Genomic DNA, 23,895 nt, shown 5'->3' on the forward strand with positions numbered 1-23,895 from the left:
TGTAATACAGCAATGATATAAAATGTCTGAATGATAAATAAAAATTTATACACATCATCTGTCTTCAAAATATATATTAATTTTGTAATGCCTTTCATAATTCTCAAATGTACCCATTGTCATACAGAAAGGAGTTGCACATACACAGCATATATAGTGCTTAACCACCAAGATTATCCAGCCAAGAATGAAAACAAAAAACATAAACAAAAAAGACCGGTGTATCGCCCTCCTGCTTCGCTCGACGCCATTTTGTTTCCGATAGCTTTATAGAACCTAATGTCGCGACGTTGCGAAGCGTAACGTTTGGTGTTCCGCCAGACGTCGCTGAATTACACCTTCTTCATTCTGCTCGGTATTCGGAAGGCACAGAAGATAAAGCGCATCAACATGGCGTCGGTATGAGTTTTGCGTTAAGATTTGTGAATGTTTTCTGTCTCAGAGGCAAAAGCAATAAAAATGACATAAGATGGTAATATTCTTTTATTTAAAAAATGATGTAATTCACATTCGAGCCAAATCGGGCCTTATAATTTGTACTCAGAATGATTCAAAATGATATGATAATCTGATACCTGTACACTATCTGAGGAAGACAGCTTATCTGTGCTTTCTCTGCAAATTTAATCCTTTCAGACATGAAATTATCGGAGCGGGGGGTGGGGGGTAGCTGTGTTGGTTGATTCAATTGTAGACTCCTTCGACATATACTCAGCGTCACTGAAAAGTTACCACCCTAATGGCCCTTATATTTTAAAAATCGCATTGGATTGTGTAAAAAGCATAACTACACTACATTTATGACGCAACAGAGACGTCACTGGTGTAAAGATTTGTCAAATTCGAATAACTCCATTTGAGGCACGGGCTGCACGTGCAAAATGACTTTTTCGAGCAATGTCGACATGTACGAAAATTCTATCGCAAATCATTCATCGCACTTGAAAGTTAGTCGAGAGACTAAAAGGAATACGTTAAAAAACCAGAATATCTTTGCTAAGAATGCCACAGTTAAGGCACGTTCAACGCCATCAGGCCATGTGCATGGTTGACGCCGACCTTTCATGTCGTGAAACTGCATGTCGTATGTGATGTTCTCACCAGACAGTCATGAAATGGGTTAGGAGACATGATCAGACAGGGTCTATGAGTAATAGACCGCGTACAGGCCATGAAAACATGAAAAAATGACGTCAATATTGTATACAAAATAAAAAGGTATATGTTAAGTGGTAACTTTTCAATGCCGCCCAGTATATAATGACACCTCTTGGTTATGGTAATAATGCTTCCCGGAAATTAGTTCTGGTTTCCAAAACTATGAAAACTGCTATTTTCAAATCTGTTTTATTAGCTGCGGTTTAACATAAATAAATGATTTATAGATTATTAAAGGATCGTTAGCTAGCTGGAGATCTGGCAAGTAAGTCACTGAAAATACTGATGGTAGAGACTTATAATTCTGGAAAACGTTATTGAATTCGTCTTATTTATAATATGACCATCTTAGTGAAATGAATTGCTATACACATTATCATCGTCAAAAGACCTTTGACTAGTGGAGGCCACAGTAAAACTTAGCTATCAATAAATACATATTAATGGGAATGAACTAATGCCATATGCTTACAGCAGGTGCCCTCCAGATAACTTATAAAGTTTGCCCACACATTTCAAGTAGAGCTGGTTTCATGGTAAAAGTTGATGCAGTTGATTGCAGTCATCAGACCTTGAATGTAGAGGTTGATGAAACAACATTTGGGAAACTTCAGTTAGGTAGAGTTTTAATGACAACTCCATTTATAGCCATTGGAGCAGAGGCTGCAACTGCTGACCCACAAATTATTGAAGTAACGAGAAAAGTTGTTGGTTTTTAGACTTGCATGGGTGTGATTGTTAAAAGCATGAATAGTCATATAGTGTCATGCATGTACTTTTAAGATACCTTCATTTTGCACGGTCGAATTGTAACATACTAAAAATGCGATTGGATTTTTTTCCTGCAATATTTTATTTTGCAGTTATATTTAACAGATCAGCGCTGCAAAGGAACAGAAGATTTTAGTTTAATGCTTTTAAGGCAAAATATGTTTTCGCAGAAACTATGCAAATTTAGATCCTCACAAGTTATTGACCCACAGACCAGTATACATCTTCATTTGAGAACAGTTGTTACTTCAATCACAATGTTTATTGAAGATGCTTCTTCGCAAGGGCATTCTAGCCCCAAACTAGGCTGTTTGTTAAATAAATTAATTAATAATTATAGGTTATTAACTTTGTATGTGGATATATTCGCGAGTTCTGCAGCGGTAATATTGCACGACTTTAGGAGCGCAATATTATCCGCGAAAGAACGAGTGCATATATACACATACAAAGTTGATAACATTTTTATTACAAATCCACTACGAAATGATAAATTTATGTCTAAATTTATTATTCTGCAACGATAGACAGGAAAAATACGAAAATAATTTCTCCGAAAATGCAATAAAAATCAAACTGACGCGCATTAATAAATTCCGTGAAAATGACGTCAACTTGTCGCAACGTGAGCGTGAACGCCATGGACGTCACGCGATTCTTTCCATTACAACGTTAATAAAACATTCCACGTCCGATATGAAAGCGTTCGACGTCATGATATGGAAAAATATTGCACGATCGCGGTCCATTGAAACCTAATGGAAAATAATTTTAGGTATGTAATAAGATAATCATTCTATATGTGTTGTTTATTGTCTGATTGATCACAGTTCAGAGTTCAGATGCACAGGAATTGAACCACGGTGTTAGCCCAAATGATTAGATATCCAAGCATCTGAACGATAAACCGTTGTATATCAGGTGATAAAACACAAGAAGGCATTGTTTATTGTCGTTATAATATGCTCATTAAAACGTGATGAATAAAGAAATGCTTGACTTAATTTATCCGAGTAGTAACGAGCCAGATGTCATGCAGCTATTTGACATCATACATGATGTCATAATGTTCTCACAAAGCTCCGTGCTTCAGCCGTTTTTATAGCAGAACATACAAAGCATGACTTCCTTTTTAGTTGAAGTGACAAACAAATCAAGCCCATGTTAGAAATAAAGATTTAGCCTAAAATTTTGAAAAGGTATCTCACGATACTCTACACTTAACATTCAAGTTATTTGGTTGGTAATTTGGAATTACATCTTCTACATAACCAGATATCTTCTCACGTTCCTCTTTGATAAAAATAATAAATAAATAAAACTTATCAATTTAAACTGTCAAATATTTATGGATATTTCTAGACCGGCCAAAGAGCAGTGATTCCTCAAGATGAAAGAGGACTTGGAGCACTGAGTTGCGGACAGGGCACTTTTCAAGTGTAGGATTTATATAATCCATTTTGTACTGTTAAAGAGTCCTTTAGAATTAAATATTTTGCATGAATTAGTGATATAATCTCTTTCTATACTTCTATGTATTCTTTTTAATGTACTTTTACACTGATACAAAAATTTGAATGCGAGAATAACAAAATACAATGTATTATGCAGGGTCTTACACAACTGCGCACGCAGGGGTAAAACTTGCGATTATTTGCTACCATTCTAAGGAGAGGTAAATCGAGTCCGTCTATGACGTAAGGGATGAATACCGCGTTCATGTTGGGACAATCATTCTGCCGTTTATATCAGGACAAACAAATCGGGCGGACTCGGCAATCTCCGGAATTCTGGGCAATGCATTGTGGGTGACTTGACCAATCGATGCCAAATAACAATTTACGGCAAAGAGAATGAAAGAAAATTATTTGAGGACAAGTGTCCCCACATGATTTTGAATATGCCAAAATTCGGAACAAAAAAGTCACGTTAGAAAAATCGACCGTTTATCTGAGGACAAAAATTTTGTCCTGATATAAACGGCAGTGTCCTTACATAAAAGGTGAAAAAAAGAATGATTGTCCCAACATGAACGCGGTATTCATCCCTCTCTCTCTCTCTCTCTCTCTCTCCCTAGACGATTTAGCCGTCCAAATTAGAACTGTACATATAAACCGGTCATATGAGGACACCTATTTCCAGACGTGTTATGCAGAACTCTCTTGTTGATTTTTAATCACGATTGCCTCCCCTATACCACTACGGACGGCGTTTTTTCATTTTCAGTAATGGCTTAAAGAGAGTAGCATGTGCGGACAGAATTTGTCTCGACAAAAAAGAGAAAATACCTCTCATTTAACTAGGGACATGTCCTCATATAGATCCTCTCCGATAACTCTCACTCTCTCTTTGTTGTTTTCAATGTCAGGTGGGGACGATACATCCAAACCGGTTGTCTGGGCACTCCTATAAACCCGTCATATGAGTGTGTGTGTGTGTGTGTGTGTGTGTGTGTGTTCGGGTTTAACGCCTTTTTCAATATTTTTTTCAATCATATAAACGACGTTGTCTACTTGTAGCAGTGAGCACAATGCCCAACTTTATAGTGCTTCCTCACTGAAATATCACGCAGAAAACACCTGGCATAATTCCACACACTGACACCGGGCTGACCAGTCCTAGCACTATCCCGTTAATGCTGAGCGTCAAGCGAGGAAGCTAGTACCACTTTTTACGTCTTTGGTATGACACGGCGGGGATCGAAACCACGATCTCCCGCACTCTTAGCGGACGCTCTACAACTTGGCTACCGAGGCGATTCCGTCATATGAGGAAACCTATTTCCAGACGTGTTATACCGAACTCTTTTTGTTGAATTTTAATCATGGCTGCCTCTCCATACCACTACGGACAGCTTTTTTTTCCATTTTCAGTGATGGCTTTAAGAGAGTAGAAATGTGGGGACAGAATTTGTCCCGACAAAAAAATAAAGAAGAGAAATTACCTCTCACATAATTATGGACACGTCCTCATATAGATCCTCTCTGATAACTCTCAATCCCTCCTGGTTGTTTTCAACATCAAGTAGGGTGTCACAAAATCAAGTTAATTTTATTTATCATTCTTTTAAAGGCAATGCTACAATTAACATATTAAGCACTGATGTACTTTTAAACTCTTGTGGTATCTTAATGCATAGGTAGATTAACTGGATTAGTTGACCATATAATATCATACCTGAGTGAATTTTACCTGTAAATAATTGACCAATCAGTGTGTGATTATAGAAATGTATATTTTGTCTTTTTGAATAAGCTTACACCTTAACTGACTTTTGACTAGAGCACATGGTATTTTATCAATGCATAAAAGGACAGAAGTTTATTTAAAAGAAACTTTAATTTTCTTAGCTAATTAGCAAGGTGATGCTTTATGGTCAGAAGTATTTTCCTGTTTATTGATCTTGTCACTGCAAACCAGATATCAGGGTTGGTTGGAGGAGAGATACTCGTAGCTCTTGGGATTGGTAGTTGATGCCTTCAACACGGCTTTGTAGAACAGTTGAGATCTTTGACTGATGTGGAGAGCTGGTATAGGAATGTGTACAGCAACCGAAACATTGTACATTGGTTGGATGTTTCCGTCATAAGTATTAATGTCGGTGTTTGGACTACATTTAGATATTTATATGGTCAGAGTATTTCAATAATACAGAACAATTTTCTACTACAAGAAATATTGACCAAATCTGTTGGTCGGAGTTGAACTAACTTTAGTGTTGATAACATTGAGGACCATGCATTGGTCGGTGATTCTAGAGACGGAAGTGTTAGATGGAAGTGTTGTTGGTTGGTCCCAATTTGATTCCAGGATTACAGAACTTTTCATTATTTAACAGAATATCTTTGTTTTATATGTATAATATACTTCATATTTAATTTGATTATTAAAAGATTGATCAAAAGTTAACTTAATTTGTTAGGTGGTTATTGTAGTAGTAGAGCTACCCACTCTGGCCAATCCTGACCTGTGACATTAGTGTCAGAAGTGGGATAGTAGTTCTTTGCTGCAGTAACCACTTCAGTAACATTTGTTGTCTATTTGTATCTTTAGGTATGTGTAAAATTTTAATTTGTTTCCAGATGTTGAGAATTGTAATCCATGAACAAAGTAGAAGTTTGGATGGTAACTCCAGCTCAGTTTAATTAGGCCCACAAATTATGCCCTGATGTCTGGTACGTGGTTACAGTGACACTGTATAGGTTGTAAGTAAAACATTAAGTGATTGTCTTCTGCCAGATTTTCTTTGAAGTCAGAAACATATCTTGTAACATTTTTATTTAGTAAACTAAGTATACTGGATCAGTCCTGTGTATAGGTAGAGGTGGATATTTCGTATTTGTACTTTTCCTTCAGTATAAGTGACATAGGAAGGGAAGTGATATAACGGTTTATATGTATAGGAGGTGTTTATGTGGCTGTAATATTTAGTGAATGTATATTATTTAGTTCTTTCTGGTGTTGTTTGGCAGGAGAAGAAACAGAGTTCACATCAAGAATACGTATACCACTGGTTCATGTAGCAATAACAAAGTGTTATTACATTTCAGTGATAAAGATTTTCATAAATTTGTTTGATTTTGTTATTTGAGAAAATATGTCTTTACAAGCTTTAACAGAATTAGGTAAAGAGATGGGCTATGTGGGGGAAAAATTGAGAGAGTTTGTGAAAGATCAGCAGAATAGACAGCGTGACGAGAGAAAGAAAAAACGAGAAATGCTTCAAGCATAGCAACAGTTAGAACGTGAAAAGCAAGATCATGAGTTAAAAATGGCTCAGTTTAAGTATGAGGCAGATAAAGTTGCACATGAAGCAGAATGGAAGATAAGAGAGAAGGAGAAAATAATAGAGGAAGAAAAGATTAAATTAGAAGCATTACAGATAGCACATAGTCATAAATTGGAGCTGTTAGAAAAACAGCAAGAAATAAATGAAGGTATGCCATCGAGTATGCCTGTCGCACCTTCTAGCGCCTGTGCACCGAAAATGCCAAAAATGCCTCCGTTTGATGAAAATTATAATGAAATGGATTCGTATTTGAGACGGTTTGAGCGTTACGCAGTAGCAGTTGGTTGGAAGCCAGAAACTTGGGCAACCAACTTAAGTGCTCTTTTAAAGGGTCGTGCGTTAGATGTTTATGCTCGAATGCCTGTTGAAAATGCACTTGTCTATGATGAATCAAAAACTGCTTTATTAAAAAGATTTGAGCTTACAGAAGAAGGTTTTAAGAAAAGATTTCGTTCTTGTAGACCCTAGAATGGGGAAACATATACACAGTTTTCTGTTAGATTAGAGAGTTATTTAAAACAATGGATAGATATAGCAGAGAATGATCATTCATTTGAGGGACTGCTTGATTTGATGGATAGAGACCAGTTGTTACATATATGCAATAAAGAACTAAAATTTGCAGATCAGTATTGTGAAGCACGGTCACTTCCGGCATCTACATTTGTGTTTCGCCGTAGTGAACCTGTTAAACGTAATGCTGCAAATGACCGTATTAGAAGTGTTGAGCGGAGTCAACCATTACATGTTGACAATAGAAATAGAGACAGACGTTTTCCTTCAGGTAAAACTGGCCATATTGCTTCAGAATGTCGTACTAATTTTTCTCCGAAAAAAAACAGTTGCTTCATTACAGGGTTCTGATAGGCCAAGAAGTCCGTCACCTTATAAGGTGCGTTTTGAAGATCAAAGGGGTAAATTACAGAAGTCCAGATCAAGGTCATCAACACCTGAGGGAATGGATAATAAGGTGTGTGGAGCTTTCCTTTCTTTAACTGATTGTATATCTTACAGTTCTCCAGGGTCGAGTACAATTTTGAGTTCTGCATGTAATGTGACTACTTCAGCAATGCCCACATCTAATGGTATCATAGGTAATAAGTTAGTGACTGTCCTTAGAGATTCAGGATGCAGTGGCGTTGTAGTGAGAAGGAGTTGCATAGATGAGAATCAGATCACTAATAGAACGCAAGTTTGTGTTTTAGCTGATGGAACAAAGACTGAAGTCCCGATTGCATGCAAATATATTAACACACCTTATTTTTAAGGAAAGGTTGATGCTTGGTTTATGGAAAATCCAATCTATGATCTAATCTTAGGGAATATTACAGGTGCTCATAGTCCCGAGTCCCCAGATCCTGATTGGAAACAACAAGTTAGCGCTGTTCAAACAAGACAGCGAGCACGTGATGCACGTCATGAAAATACTGGAAGATGTTGGTTCCTGATGTTGTTAAAGATGAGGTATGCTCTGATGATATAGAAAAGGAACAGCAAACTGATCCGTCATTGACAAAGGTTAGGCGTTTGATTTCTGAGTAGAAGCAGAATGACAGTAAGTGTTATTTCATGAAGAGCAATTTAATATTTAGAAAATTTCAATTATCCAAAGTCGATAATGGCAAAATATTTAAGCAACTAGTTGTTCCACAAAAGTTTCGACATACTGTTATGCGATTAGCACATGAATCAGTTCTGTCCGGTCACCTTGCCACAATGCGAACCTTAGCAAAGGTTTTGTTAGAATTTTACTGGCCAGGAATTGTGTCAGAGGTGAAAAGATTTTGCCAGTCTTGTGATATTTGTCAACGGACTTCACCAAAAGGTAGAGTTATGAAGGCACCATTAGGATACATGCCTTTGATCGATGTTCCATTCAAAAGGGTTGCCATAGACTTAGTAGGTCCGTTAGAACCAAGATCTGATAAAGGGAATAGATACATACTAACATTAATAGATTATGCCTTCGGATACGCAGAAGCAGTAGCATTCCCGTCAATAGAAACTGAGAGAGTTGCTGAGGCTTTACTTGACATGTTTTGTAGAATAGGAGTTCCTGAAGAAATTCTTTCTGACTTAGGATCTCAATTCACCTCGGATCTGATGAAAGAGGTAAGTAGGCTTTTATCATTTAGACAATTGACTACTACACCATACCATCCAATCTGTAATGGTCTGTGTGAGAGGATAAATGGTACAATTAAGATAATGCTTAGACGGCTGTGTGCAGAACGACCGAAAGATTGGGAAAAGTATATTAACCCATTGTTGTTTGCATACAGGGATTCACCACAAAAAAGCTTGGGATTTACACCTTTTGAGCTTATATATGGTAGATCAATCCGTGGCCCAATGACAATATTGAAAGAGTAATGGACTAATGAAATTCCAGATTCTGAAGTAAAGACAACATACCAGTATGTGTTAGATTTGCAGACCAGGTTAGAAGAAACAAGTAAGTTAGTACAGAAAAATCTAACAAGTTCATCACACAGATACAGACAGATATACAATAGAAGGGCTAAAGCAAAGAAGTTGAAGGTAGGTGATAAAGTTTTAGTGTTGCTCCCAACAAAAAATAACAAGCTACTTATGCAGTGGAAAGGTCCTTATACAGTATTAGAAAAGGTGGGTACATTAGACTATAGAATATAGGTTCATGACAAAATGAAGTTTTTCCATGCAAACATGTTGAAACGATACTTTGATCGTTCTAATATTGGTTCTTCAGTTGTAGGTATAGCAGGGGTTGCTGTTATAGATCTCCAGAGTGAAGAGAGTGAAGAGAGTGAAATCGAGTTTGATTCTGTGGGAGAAAGAGATATGTTGATAGAAACTCCTTCCTCTAAAGAGAAAGAATCTTTTTCAGTAAAATGTCTCCAGATCTTGAGGCAGAGCAGGTGAAGCAATTTTCTGGTTTATTGGAGCAATATTCTGTTTTGTCTGATAAACCAAGTTTAACTACCTTAGGAAAACATGATATCAAATTAACTACAGATGAACCAGTCAGGGTAAAACCATATCCAATGGCGTTTGCTGTAAAAGAAATAATAAAGGAAGAAGTGTTAAAAATGCTTGATTTATGTGTGATAGAACCATATGAGAGCCAGTACTGCAGCAATGTCGTCATAGTTAAGAAGAGTGACAATACTAATCGCTTCTGTACAGATTTTCGCGCTTTAAACCGTATTACGGTTTTTGATTGTTAGCCAATTCCCAACATGGAAGAAATCTTTGTTACGTTATCAAAATATAAGTTTATTTCCAGATTAGACTTAACGAAGGGAATCTTACGGATTCTGCAAAACCATTAACGGCATTTCGCACACCACTTGGATTGTTCCATTATAAGACTATGCCTTTTGGACTAGTTTGTGCTAGTGCAAGTTTCAGCCGATTGATGCGTAGACTTCTAAGTGGAATGTCTGATATAGATTACTTCATTGATGATATATTTGTTTATACAGAAACCTTTCTGCATCATTTACAGGTATTAGCAAACTTATTCTTACGGTTACGTCAAGCTCATTTGACAGTAAAACCTAATAAATGTTGTTTTGCATTTCGAAGTACTGAGTGTCTTGGTCATATTGTAGGTGAAGGCTGTCTGCAACCTGTGCCTGACAAGTTGGATGCTATTCGAGAAGCTGAGAGACCTATGACAAAGAAGCAAGTACGCTCTTTCCTAGGTTTAGTTGGATTCTATATGAAGTTTGTTCCTATTTTACCACAATTTCAGCACCTCTTACAGATCTTACCAAGAAAGGACAACCAAATAAAGTGGCATGGGGTGAAGCACAAGGGAAAGCCTTTCAGTCCTTAAAGGCAACTCTATGTTCCTTTCCAATTTTGAAATTACCAGATCTCGATGCAATATTTGTTTTGTAGACTGACAATAGTGAAGTTGGGATAGGTGGTATTCTATTACAGGAAGAAGATGGGGTCAAGAAACCAGTAGCTTATGCTAGTAGAAAATTAAAGAAAGCAGAACTTAATTATGCTACAATAGAAAAAGAATGTTTAGCCCTTGTATGGGGTGTTCTCAAGTTTCAGAGGTATCTTTATGGCAAAGAGTTTGTTTTAGAGACTGATCACCGCACATTGATTTATCTTAAGTGTGGTAAAGTAGCGAATGCCCGTCTTATGCGTTGGGCCTTGTTATTACAGCCATATAGATTCCGCATAGTTGCTATAAGGGGTCGGGACAATGTGGGGACAGACTATTTGTCTCGTACTTAGATGTTTGATGTGTGGGTTAGGCAGGAATACTGTAAGATTTTGTGTTAGAAACTGTAAACACTTCTAAAGCAGGGGGTTATGTTACAGAATCAAGTTAATTTTATTTATCATTCTTTTAAAGGCAATGCTACAATTAACAGATTAAGCACTGATGTACTTTTAAATAAAATCTGGAAATTAGATCCCTCGGAAGCATCGAGAACAAGGCAAACAGTGAAAATTGCAGACTCGGTTTGATTGAGTCTGTTCATGGGCAGTAATGGAAAATGCAACACTGCCCACGTCCCCTAGCACCGGCTTAAGCAGTATTCAATCTTCAAATCTAAATGAGTTGAAATCAATGATCCCGAAGGACCAGAAAATATAACAACACTGAGATGAAGTCGGGGCGACCTTTTACGGCCGCCACACAGCACTTAACACCCGCTGTTGTGAAGTACATAAAATCTGGAAATTGTGGTATCTTAATGCATAGGTAGATTAACTGGATTAGTTGACCATATAATGTCATACCTGGGTGAATTTTACCTGTAAATAATTGACCAATCAGTGTGTGATTGTAGAAATGTATATTGTGTCTTTTTGAATAAGCTTACACCTGAACTGACTTTTTGACTAGAGCACATGGTATTTTATCAATGCATAAAAGGACTTGATAGAATTTTTTAGCTAATTAGCAAGGTGATGCTTTATGGTCAGAAGTATCTTCCTGTTTATTGTCACTGCAAACCAGATATCGGGGTTGGTTGGAGGAGAGATACTCGTAGCTCTTGGGATTGGAAATTGATGCCTTCAACACGGCTTTGTAGAACAGTTGAGATCTTTGACTGATGTGGAGAATTAGTATAGGAATGTGTACAGCAACCGAAACATTGTACATTGGTTGGATGTTTCCGTCATAAGTATTAATGTCGGTGTTTGGACTATATTTAGATATTTATATGGTCAGAGTATTTCAATAATACAGAACAGTTTTCTACTACAAGAAACATTGACCAAATCTGTTGGTCGGAGTTGAACTAACTTTAGTGTTGATAACATTGAGGACCATGCATTGGTCGGCGATTCTACAGACATTCAGTTCTTAAGGCGGAAGTGTTAGGTGGAAGTGTTGTTGGTTGGTCCCAATTTGATTCCAGGATTATAGAACTTTTCATGATTTAACAGAATGTCTTTGTTTTGTATGCATAATATACTTCATATTTAATTAGATTATTAAAAGATTGATCAAAAATTAACTTAATTTGTTAGGTGGTTATTGTAGTAGTAGAGCTACCCACTCTGGCCAATCCTGACCTGTGACATGGGGACAGTACACCCAAACCGGTCGTCAGGGTACTCCTATATAGACACCTATCTCCGCACAGTGAGGTCACACTGCGAAAAATATATGCATATACGGGAGTATACGGTCCCGTATATGTCTAATATACGAATATCATATAAAAGGTATCTTTCCTGAAAGTATGATCAAAACCTACGCCTTAAACATACTTTTGGACCTTGACAATCCCTAACTTTGAATACTGACATAAACTGTTGAAAAGTATTTATGCTAAGTATTAATGAACGGATCCATGTGAGAAAAACATGAATGTCCAATTAAAGAATACGGGATTCCCGTATATGGAATGTTCCATATACGGGAAAAATGTTTCCGTATACGCCCGTATATTAGGAGTATACGGAATGCGTACACTCCCGTATACGGAACCATTTTCCGCAGTGTCATGTCCCTACAAAATCTCCAAATCTCGCTGATCAATGGGAACTGGTATCCATATAATGTACAGTGAAAACAGTCCCACAGAATGGTCAACTCTAGAGTAACTAGCTTGGGATCGAGCGATATTACACACATCTAGTTAGGACATGTCTACAAAATGTCCAAGTCTCACTGCGCAAACATGGTCTAAACCTGCCATCTTGGGACTTTTAGTTTGCAAAAGCAATTCTTGGTTTGTTTTCCAGTCACATTATCTCGATGAATATAGACCAAAACAGCCAGTGTGCAACTGTTACTGATAAACAAGCCAATGTTTACAACTACAAGGTGTCCATGTTGAACGAGTAAAATTTTGGAAAGTATAAAGGGGTAGGGGTGTGGGGGCAAACATCACTATCAATATCGATATTTACGACACTGTACCTATCAGTTGAACCTCTGATAATAAAAGAGTTCTCTGTCAAAGCCAGGAAAAGTTAGGTTCATGTTTTGAGGTCCATACATTTCACAAGCAAAGGTGCAAATTTCATGTTGTTGTGTTTTTTTCTGAACAGTTGAAGCTAACAAGAGCTGTGTGTTGGTAGTTGGGTCGACTATTTGATAATTAGTGTAAATATAGAGTCATTTAAAAGGGAAAACACTTACGTGTCGAAGGCATGTACAAGAAGAGCTATAAGTACTACAGTGCGCTCCACTATTCAGTGATTTGATAGCAAAATTAATTTATATCTAAAAAAGTGAATGAAGTATTCCCATGCAATACAATGTCCCCTACTGGAAGGCACCTTTTTTCTCTACTGCAGTAGAACATAATGAACTGATATCTGTCCATAATGTATAAACAATATTGTACTATATATACAATATAACAAAGCACTTGGATTAAAATTTGCATATATAAAAACGTACAGTTGTTTTCATTTAGAATTGTTTTGGCCGATTATACAAAAAGTTATCATAAAAGTTGTTTATAGTAACAACAATGTGAAATTAATCCTACAAAATATCTATATAATGTAAGTCCACAAGAAAATTTTTACCAGGTAGAGATAGATCAAAATGCACCTAAATATTGGAAGTAACATGCATGTTGTACCACAGACAAGTGGTCTCGACTTTTCCCTATGGCCAGTAATAAAAAAGTTACAATGTAATCTATTTAACTCATTAACACCTGCAGCCATATCGCCGCTTAATTACTGGCATCAATTTTCTGATACATTCCTGAGCCACTTATCAATCTATCTGCTTTGTATGCCTGTGGATTTTCACTGATAATCAATAATCGATAAGATCTAGGCATTCTTTGATTAATATTAGGGACAAACATCTGTTTATAACAGATGAATAAAACAGATATTTTTACATTTGATACTACAATTTATGATCTATTCAAAAAAATTTGATTTACTATTATTTTAATTTGCAAAATTGTTTCACAGGCCTACTGAAGTAACACGAATATGGAAAACTGCAATATTCAAGAAAGATTTGACATAGAACATTATTTGATTATTTTATATTTATTCAAATATCATTTACCGCTAAACTTTAAAGCAAATGACATTATAAAAGAACAGAATTATGTTTTATTTAATAAAGTTAAAAATACTGAATGAAAAAGAAAGACTCTGCAGTATATTAGAATGAGAAAATCAAACAGGCAATACCTAGAAATAACTTTGTAGTTGCGATATTTAGTGATGAGTATATTGAAAATACATGCTTAAATAATAAATATTTTGATAGTTTCGATCGCTTCCGGGTTTTATAAATCTGTAGTGTAAAATATTTAATTAGTTGACTTTGACAGCAGTCCAATCGTTAGTACTCTTACTAGCGTAAAATCACGTCACGCGGCATGCAGTACTTTCAGGCAGATAGCGCATTTATGCGATCCTCGGCATACACGCCTGTTATCTTTTGACGGATAAATACGACATGCGGTACTCGATAAGAGATAAAATGAACGCATAAATGCGATCTGCGTCCTTAATGAGTTAAAGTAACAACAATTGAGTACATTTGAGGAAGCTGGAGCTGTCACTGGAGTGTTTAATGACTCAAATGTGGATGAAGATTTTGGACAATAGCTTAAGTCTAAAAAAGTTAAATCAGTATCAAAGGAACATAATTCATGGTAAACTTCTGCAAAAGTGATGTACCATGTGTCATATCATGTAGCTAATATATATAGGGAAAAGTGACCACGCCCCCTGGCGGCCATGTTTTTTGTCAAATTGGTGTAATTTAAATAATCTTGGTAGAAGGTGACATAAGGATCATTTGTGTGAAATTATTTTAAAATCAGACCATTGGTTTAGGAGATGTCGTTTGAAGATTTTTTCTATTTTTAGCTCTGGCGGCCCCTATGTGCAACCAAGAAAAACCACTTGAACATCTTTGGTAGAAGACCATCCAAAAACATCCATGCCAAGTTCCATGCAAATCCATTCAGTGGTTTTGGAGATGTCTTTTAAACACAAAAGTTGACGACAGACGGACCAATGACGGTCACAGCGTGATCACAATAGCTCACCCTGAGCATTGCTCAGGTGAGCTAAAAGCAAGAGGGCTATGATGGCCTATATCGCTCTACTGGTATGATTGCACAAGACAAGAAGGTCGAAAGATCACAATCGAGACCAATTAAATGAATTATGGGAAAATAAACTTGCAATAGAAATCCTCAATATAAACATTTTGAGCAATTTTCATCTTGCCTGGACTTTAGATGTAGACTAGTGTGTTCACAAGGATTTTCTATGATTTAAATGTTTGACTTACTTTCTGAACCTAGATGATCCAGATTTGATCTTGACATAGAAATCATCAAGATAATTTCTCTGACCAATTTTCAACTTGATTGGACTTAAATGGTTACCTCTAAGTGTTCACACGGATTTTCTATAATAGGTGTACTCCAGAAGTACGTCACATTGGGTTTTTCCAATACCGTGTCAGGTGATGTAGGTACAAACAATAATGGCGCTGAAGTTTAAAAAGTAACTGGATTTCGTTTGGAATTATGGACAACTTCTACAGTAAATCGCTCCGTGAGCTATATAACTATCTTAAATCAAGAGGGGTTACTTTCAATAACACCAGGAAATCTGATCTTGTTGAGTTGTGTGAAATAGCGGCAAGTTTGCACATAGAAGTGGACCCCGACTGTATGATTGAAGACCGGAGTGAAGTTTTGACAGAAAAAATTAACAACCGCTGCTGCCAAAATTTTGGTCTCTCCACAGTTGATTCAGGGTTTCTATGACATTTCATTGGCTTCATCAAAATCTATCTTTGATATATACAGTTATCTGGTCTCATTTGATGAGTTTGACCATGCAAAGTTAAAACATTATCACAAGCTTGAGGGGTATACTATGCAACAAGACGGATACGTGCTGGATGTCACATGTGCTGATTACAGTAATGGCCATATTGCTTTAAAGAGCCACGTTAAACCCCGGACATGTGAAAAAGATCCTGTATCAAAATTGTCATTCTATAGTTCTTGGATAATAGTCAAAATTGATGAAGGATCCACTTCCTGTGTACTTTCAGCCTATTGTTTATGTAGAGGAGGGTAAGTGGCAATGATCATTTTGCTATTAGAACATTAATTATTCTTTAAGATTTGAGCCGTGCCATTAGAAACCAACATATTGCATTTGCGAATAGCATGGATCCAGACAAACCTGCCTATCCGCGCAGTCTGGTCAGGATAAATGTTGTTCGCTTCAAAGCCGATTGCGATTAGAGAAAACTTTAGTGAAGAGTATGGATCCTGACCAGACTGTGCAGATTGGAAGGATGGTCTGTCACTTGTCTGGATCAATGCTGGTCGCAAAGGCACTATGTTGGTTTTATCATGAGGCGGCTCATTTCCATAATCATACATTTTTCAAATTACAGGTATGGAAATGTTTAGCTCTTAATTATTAATTTTTATTTCAAATCTGCAAAATAGCATGGTTCTCAATATTATGTTGGAAATTATTGTGTGTGTGTGGGGGGGGGGGGGGGGTGATGCCCCCTGTTCTAAATGGACTGACAAACTTCTAGCCACAATGCATATTTCATAATCATAATTATATAATATTGGCTACAATGGCTTAATGACAAATCAAGCTCTGAATCGTTCAGTAACTTCAGTATAATGTACATACATGTATCAAACTCTGTTGATGTTATGTATATAGTATTGCAATAAATAATAAGTCAGTACTCATACTTGAAATATTTGATGCACATGTACCTTACAGTACTCATATAATTTGTGGCTTGAAAAATCCATCTATTTCAGATTTTATGGTGTAAAGGAAGATTGGTTGTGAATCTTTTATAAGTATTTGTGGTGGTCTTGAAGCAGTAAAGTGATCAAAAGTAACTAGAAGTATTATAAGGTTCTAATATTGAATTTCATGTATAATATTAGTTTATTATATATAAATTAATTTTTATTTTTTAGTAATGAGGTTGGGGATACTTTCAGATATTTTACTTCTGTTGACATTTTGATAACTTGACACCTTTTATTTAATTTCAGTATGGATGGATGTTGTCGGCATGTAACTGCAACATTATTTGAAGTGCTTGATTTTACACAAGACTTCAATAAAAAGAGTTGCACATCAGGCCCCTGCCAGTGGACTCGCCGTGCAAGTGAGGCAGCAAAGTTATCACAGCCAATCCCAGCAACAGATCTTAACACTTCTTTATTGCAGACAGGGTAAGGCTTTACTATAATTCAGACTGATTAAAAATCTTAACTTAATTGGAATTTTTAATTTGTACTGATTATACTGCATGCCAAAAAGTATATAAAAATGTACATCTTATTCATATAATAGATAGGTTTATTTTTATGTCATCACATTCTCATGAACTAAGTTGAAGAACAATAATTATATATATGAGCCGCGCCATGAGAAAACCAACATAGTGGAATCTGTGCAGTCTGGTCAGGATCCATGCTGTTCGCTTTCAAAGCCTATAGCAATTAGAGAACACATAAGCGAAGAGCATTGATCCTGACCAAATTGCGCGGATCCGCACGCTTGTCTGGATCCATGCTGGTCGCAAAGCCACTATGTTGTTGTTTTTTTTCATGGCGCGGCTCATATATCATTTTAAGAATTTCCATAGCTAACCAGAGCACTGACTTGATAGTTTTGACATTTTAATGGAAAAATATTCCAGCTTGATGTGAAAATGTAAATTTTTATCCTAGAAAGTTTGAAGTGTTTTTCTGTCTCAACTTTAGTCCTTAAACGTTTACCCATATATGTGTGATTATTGGCAGGAATTCAGAAAAGTCCCATGAGCACTAGTATCTTTGTGATAATATGTCATGTATGTGATCAAAATATTCCAAAGGAAATTTCTCATTTCAAAATGTCATGAAGTCAAAACTGTTAAATACAATTAAAACAGTAAATAAGATGTCACAGAGGTTTTACATTTATTCAGACAACAAAAAAGAAACCATGTGAATTCTTGTCAAAGCAATGCAGATCTAACGAAGAACTGTATACCTACAGCAAAAAGTTTGTATAACAAGTCTAAATATTAAAAAATGCTGATGTGTATATCAAGGATATAAAATACAGTACATTGTAACTCTTCTCATTTAGAGGCCAAGGCTGTCAAAAATATATATTAGGTATATGGGCATTTTCTCCAACAATATTCACAGACCCAACCTAAAATCTAGGGGTCATAGGCAACTAAGCTACTGCTACTTTATATTCCTGTGTATTCAGAGTTATGATTTTTTTTCAGACAAGAGATTCCAAGACCATGCAGCTTTCAGAGTTTGCCAGCTACATTCAATATGCCAAATCCAGATGAATTCCTTTCAAAAGTACAGACTCTCTATCCAAAGGCTTGTATTTTGGACACAAAATTTGTTCGTCAAATCAAGACAAATGTCACACCTGTCCTTGGGGTAAAAACACCAATGGAGAAGCTGGCATCATTCCTTGAAACACACACATGTATTGTTGAAAACTGTTTCTGTTCAAACATTTTCATACATTACCATCTTTGCTATTCCCAAAGTGAGCAACAGCATGTTGAAATGTGTACAAGAGGACAAGCAAACAATAATAATTGGCACAGAATGAGGAAAGGACTTATAACTGCATCTAAGTTTAAATTAGTGTGTTCATCAACAAATGAAACCAAAACAGGCGAAAGTTTACTAAGAGATCCGTTCCTTAACTCTGTTCCACAATCCATAGAGTTTGGTAGAAAGTATGAGAATAAAGCTCGGGATATGTTCTTAAAGTCTCATAGATTTAGACACAGGCAGTGTAAATTATTTGTACCAGGTCTAGTTTTATGTGATGACGACAAATGCTCCTTCTTGGGTTGCTCACCAAATGGAATTGTAGTCTGTAAGATCTGTGGCAAATTTTTGCTTGTAGTGAAATGTTCATTTAAGTACAAGTGTTTCCACCCACGAAATGCTTTGAAAAAGTCCTCTATTTGTGAAGAAGATGAAAATGCCAAATTAAATCTTAAGACATCTCATCCTTATCACTGCCAGATTTAAGGTCAAGTGGCTATAACAGGCATCAACAAGTGTGTACTGGTCTTTATACACATAAAGGCATTCATTGTGATGACATTGGTTTCAGTGATGACTTTTGGGGACAGTGCAGAGAGAAATGAATGTCATTAGCTCGACTATACGAAGTATAAGGAGAGCTATCCTACTCGCCCGGCGTCGGCCTCGGCGTCTTTCCGCGTCCCCTCCTTGGTTAAAGTTTTTTTTACACTTTCTCTTTTTTCAACTTATCTCTGTAATTACTTGATGGATTTGATTCAAACTTGAAATACTTATTTCTCATTATCACCCACATCATCTGACATAAGGGCCATAACTCTGGCACCATTTTTTCATGAATTACTCCCCCTTTTTACTTAGAATTTCAGGTTAAAGTTTTGGTGCACTTTCACTCTATCTCTGTTATTTCTGAATGGATTTGATTCAAACTTAAAATAGTTGTTCAGCATCATCACCCACATCATATGACACAAGATGCATAACTCTGGGACCAATTCTTCATGAATTATATCCCCTTTTTACTTAGAATTTTAGGTTAAAGTTTTGATGCACTATCACTCTGTCTCTGTTATTACTGAATGGATTTGATTCGAACTTAAAATCGTTGTTCAACATCATCACCCACACCATATGACGCAAGATGCATAACTCTGGCACCATTTTTTCATGAATTACTCCCCCTTTTTACTTAGAATTTCAGGTTAAAGTTTTGGTGCACTTTCACTCTATCTCTGTTATTACTGAATGTATCTGATTCAAACTTAAACAATTGCTCAACATCATTACCCTTATAATATGACACAAGATGCATAACTCTGAGACCAATTTTTCATGAATTATATCCCCTTTTTACTTAGAATTTTAGGTTAAAGTTTTGATGCACTATCACTCTGTCTCTGTTATTACTGAATGGATTTGATTCGAACTTAAAATTATTGTTCAACATCATCACCCACACCATATGACGCAAGGTGCATAACTCTGGCACCAATGTTTAATTAATTATGCCCCTTTTTGCTTAGGATATACTTATATAGTGTATTGATACATTTCATCTTTACCTCTTTTATTACTTTAAGTTGATATTTTTTACCTAGACTCAGGCTATTGTGCAATATCTTCATCCACAACTGGAGTCATTAAACACTCCAATGACAGCTCAAGTTTCCTCAGAAGTGCCCAGTTTCACTATCCAGCATCTATATAGTCGAGCGCGCTCTCTCCTTTGACAGCTCTTGTTTTACAATTGCTGCTACTTCACAATACTTAAACAGACTGCGACTGTTGCAAATTGACAAAGACATTATTCTTTTCATGGGTGAATACTGGGTAATTAATTAGATTCCATAAGGTCTAACTATACAGTACTTGTAAAATTGAACATACGTATTCACACCTTGTGAAAATCTCACATTGCTTTTTGGCTGTATTTGTTGCATTCAGCAAGAACTGAAACAAGACATGTACTGTTATCATGGTTATTTGTTTTACAAGTGTTATAATTTCTCATACATGATGTAAGACTTGTGAAGTATAAAAAAAACAAATATATTTTGTACTTTACATGTACTTGATAATTCTATAGAGGAAGTAAAGAATTTATTCCTGATACTTTTAAAGAGGAAGTAAGGAATTTATTCCTCATAATAAACTTAATAATTGGTCACAATTAGGTAATAATTTGATTTTAAACATTATTTTGAAATCACTGTGATATAGGTTTAGTACACTGCTAAGCTACATCATTTTCAACCTCTGAAAGAAATTATATACATGTACAAAATTATTTTCAATTGTTAAAATTGTGATTACAGGTTTGATAATTTTATGACAATACTAAGCAGATTTCATTTAACTTTTGAAACAATTTGTCTGTATCAAACACTCTGTAAAATCATATGATGGACTATTAAAATGCATAATTTCCCTTGCATTTCAGTCTGTTTGGTAACTTTAGAATAGCAGCAATGATTTCTTATCTAACATTAGTGCATTCATGTTTTTTTTTTCATATGCACTTCATTTTTAGGATAAAAGTAACAGGGTGCTGGGTGACATTTCTGGTCAGTTCCCAGTGTTTCTACTGTAATATTAAAGTTTCAAATGTTTATATAATCCATTCCTAAAAAATGTTAAGCACCATAAAATCAAACCCTAATAAAGGTAAAGGGCTGTAGCCAGATTTGAACCCACATTGACACAGCACCAACTATTTATAGGATTTACACATGCCCATTAAAGCAAAAGAGCAATAGTAAGTTTTCTAACATTGCCTTCTTGAATATTATTTCCCAGTATTTAAAGAAGGCATTTATATCCCTTCATAGTCATAGAGCCATTAGAGGGCCTACACTACATTTGTGCACTATACAAGAACAGAAAGCTAATTCCAATATATCTTAGTCTGAAATGAATGTAGTCCTTATAATAACTTATTTTGAGTAGTAAATGATCATTCATAACTCATGAAAATAGCTTTATCAATAAAAATATAACATTATTTCAATGCGTTTGCTTACTTTTTTTCTCAAACTTTTACTGGTAACAGAAGTCAAGCTATTTGTACATTTCTTTTGGCATGAGACTGATATAAGACAAGTTAGTTTGTCTATAATATTAAATTGGATTTGGAACTGCATTCATTTTGATTGTCAATTCAGATTACCAGTTTGCTCCTGGATTACTAACCAATATTTCTGTCAATCAAATAAACTTGGAAATTATTCCACTTGAGTAACTGATTGAGGTTCATACCCATAGCTGCTGCTAGCAGGCAAAGAAATAGATGGCAGACATAATGATAACAAATACATATGCTTTAATTAGCACATATTGTATGCTCTCACATATAGTAATATTGCATTGTAAATTTATAGTGTAAATAAAGCAGCATTCTTAACCCTCACCCTGCTTAATTTCTATAATGAACTTGTCCATCTTTCAGTTTAGACAGTACCATTAAATGTTGAAAGGGGTGCTTACCAAAAAGATACTAACTGAATGAAGAACAGTGCAGATCTTGATCAGACTGCATGGATGTGCAGGCTGATCAAGATCTACACTGGTCGCAATGGCAGATTAAATCCAATCCTGTCCAGCAATTTAAAGGTTAATATCTTGTCCTTGAGCATGAGCATGAGCATGAGCATATGGCAATGTGGTAGAGTGCTCGCCTTGGGTGCATGAGGACCTGTATTCAAATCCCATCCAGGCATTAAGTATTCCTGTAAATATTTTGTAAATATTTTCACATCTGCTACAGTATAATATTGTAGTTATGCTAAACCAGGCTGCAAGTTGCATATGACAGCAACAATTCTAGTAATTTGTGGCAGCAAAAACCTGAGTTTAATCGGAATTTTTTCTGAAAGAATTTTGAATGTTTTCATCCGCCTTATAGCTCGTTCGACATGTATACGAGCAATTTTCCTTGATTTGCGTACACCTTTCTTTGACAGTGTCTTTCCATGAGAGAAGGCAGAGATGTTTAATGTGGCCCTTTTAGGCAGTAACAAGTGTCTAATGTTAAAACTCTGTCAGCCAGTATATCATCACCTGGCTCTATCAAGTCAATTATCTTAGATTGTTTTACAATGGATACATCTTAAATGGAACCACTATAAAGGTTAGATACAAAAATGATAGCTCCGGTAGGAGATATAACAATCAACTGTTTAAATGTATTTGCATGTTTGTAATTGGACCATGTAAGCTTCTAGGCCACTGGTTTTAAAGGTTTTTGATAAAATATTCTGTGCAGTCAATGACAGCCCTTGTATTAGGGTACTGTGCAAAGGAATGTGGTAAGTTTGCTTTCACAATATCTTTGATGGCCAGATCAACAATGGTTTCAAGCACTGGTCTAGTAAATTTACCTATGTTAAAAATACTCTACAGACTTGCGATACTGAAATGTTAAAAAGATATGCAAAGTGTTGTGATCCATAGCCATGGCGGATTTTAACCAAGCAAAGAATGTACTCCTCAGAATGTTTGTTTCTCTTTCTACCACCTTTCCTACCAGGAATATATTTTCTACCACCATCCCATAATGTTGTGCTTTGAGCAGCTGGCTTAATCCATTCAAACAAATATTTAAGCAGTTCAACTGTTGGTAAACCAGTGTAATAAAAACACTTTTTGTCACTACTCAAAATGGTTTCAACAAAGGTATTGTATATGTCAGTCTGAACAGATTTATCAACAAACATCTGGCTACTTTCATTTTCAGCAGGGACACTAGACTCAGAGTTAAATGTCTGATTCAATAATAGCAAACTGTGGAATGGCACCTGAAACTACTGTTTCAATAACACTTAATTTTTGATTTTAATAAAGATCTTGTGACTTTAGTGTGGTCTGTAACCCAATTTCTAACAGCACGCCTCTTTCTACTGGGTGTTGACTTGTCAAAGGGACTGGCTGGGACAGGATCTCGATTACCATGAACAAAATGCTGAAATACAGACAGGGATAATGATTAAGCACTTTGATTTCATGGCACAGACTGCTAAAAATGAAGATATTTGAGCCGCGTCATGAGAAAACCAACATAGTTGCTTTGCGGCCAGCATGGATCCAGACAAGCTTGCGCATGCGCGATGCGGTCTGTTCAGGATCCATGCTGTTTGCTAACGT

The 23,895-nt window shown here is 36.0% G+C and overlaps 1 protein-coding gene across 1 annotated transcript; it reads left to right on the forward strand.

The window, feature by feature from the left end:
- The first annotated feature begins 9,385 nt into the window (after positions 1 to 9,385).
- On the forward strand, positions 9,386 to 19,242 carry LOC128556619 (uncharacterized). The gene is made up of 7 exons (XM_053542172.1): positions 9,386 to 9,586; positions 10,209 to 10,391; positions 10,607 to 10,773; positions 12,929 to 13,027; positions 15,997 to 16,269; positions 17,233 to 17,415; positions 18,468 to 19,242. Exons 1-7 carry the CDS (start codon positions 9,386 to 9,388, stop codon positions 19,240 to 19,242), a joined length of 1,881 nt encoding a protein of 626 aa, XP_053398147.1.
- The last annotated feature ends 4,653 nt before the right edge of the window (positions 19,243 to 23,895 follow it).

This window comes from Mercenaria mercenaria, chromosome 4 (genome assembly GCF_021730395.1).
Source record: "Mercenaria mercenaria strain notata chromosome 4, MADL_Memer_1, whole genome shotgun sequence".
Lineage (NCBI taxonomy): Eukaryota > Metazoa > Mollusca > Bivalvia > Venerida > Veneridae > Mercenaria > Mercenaria mercenaria.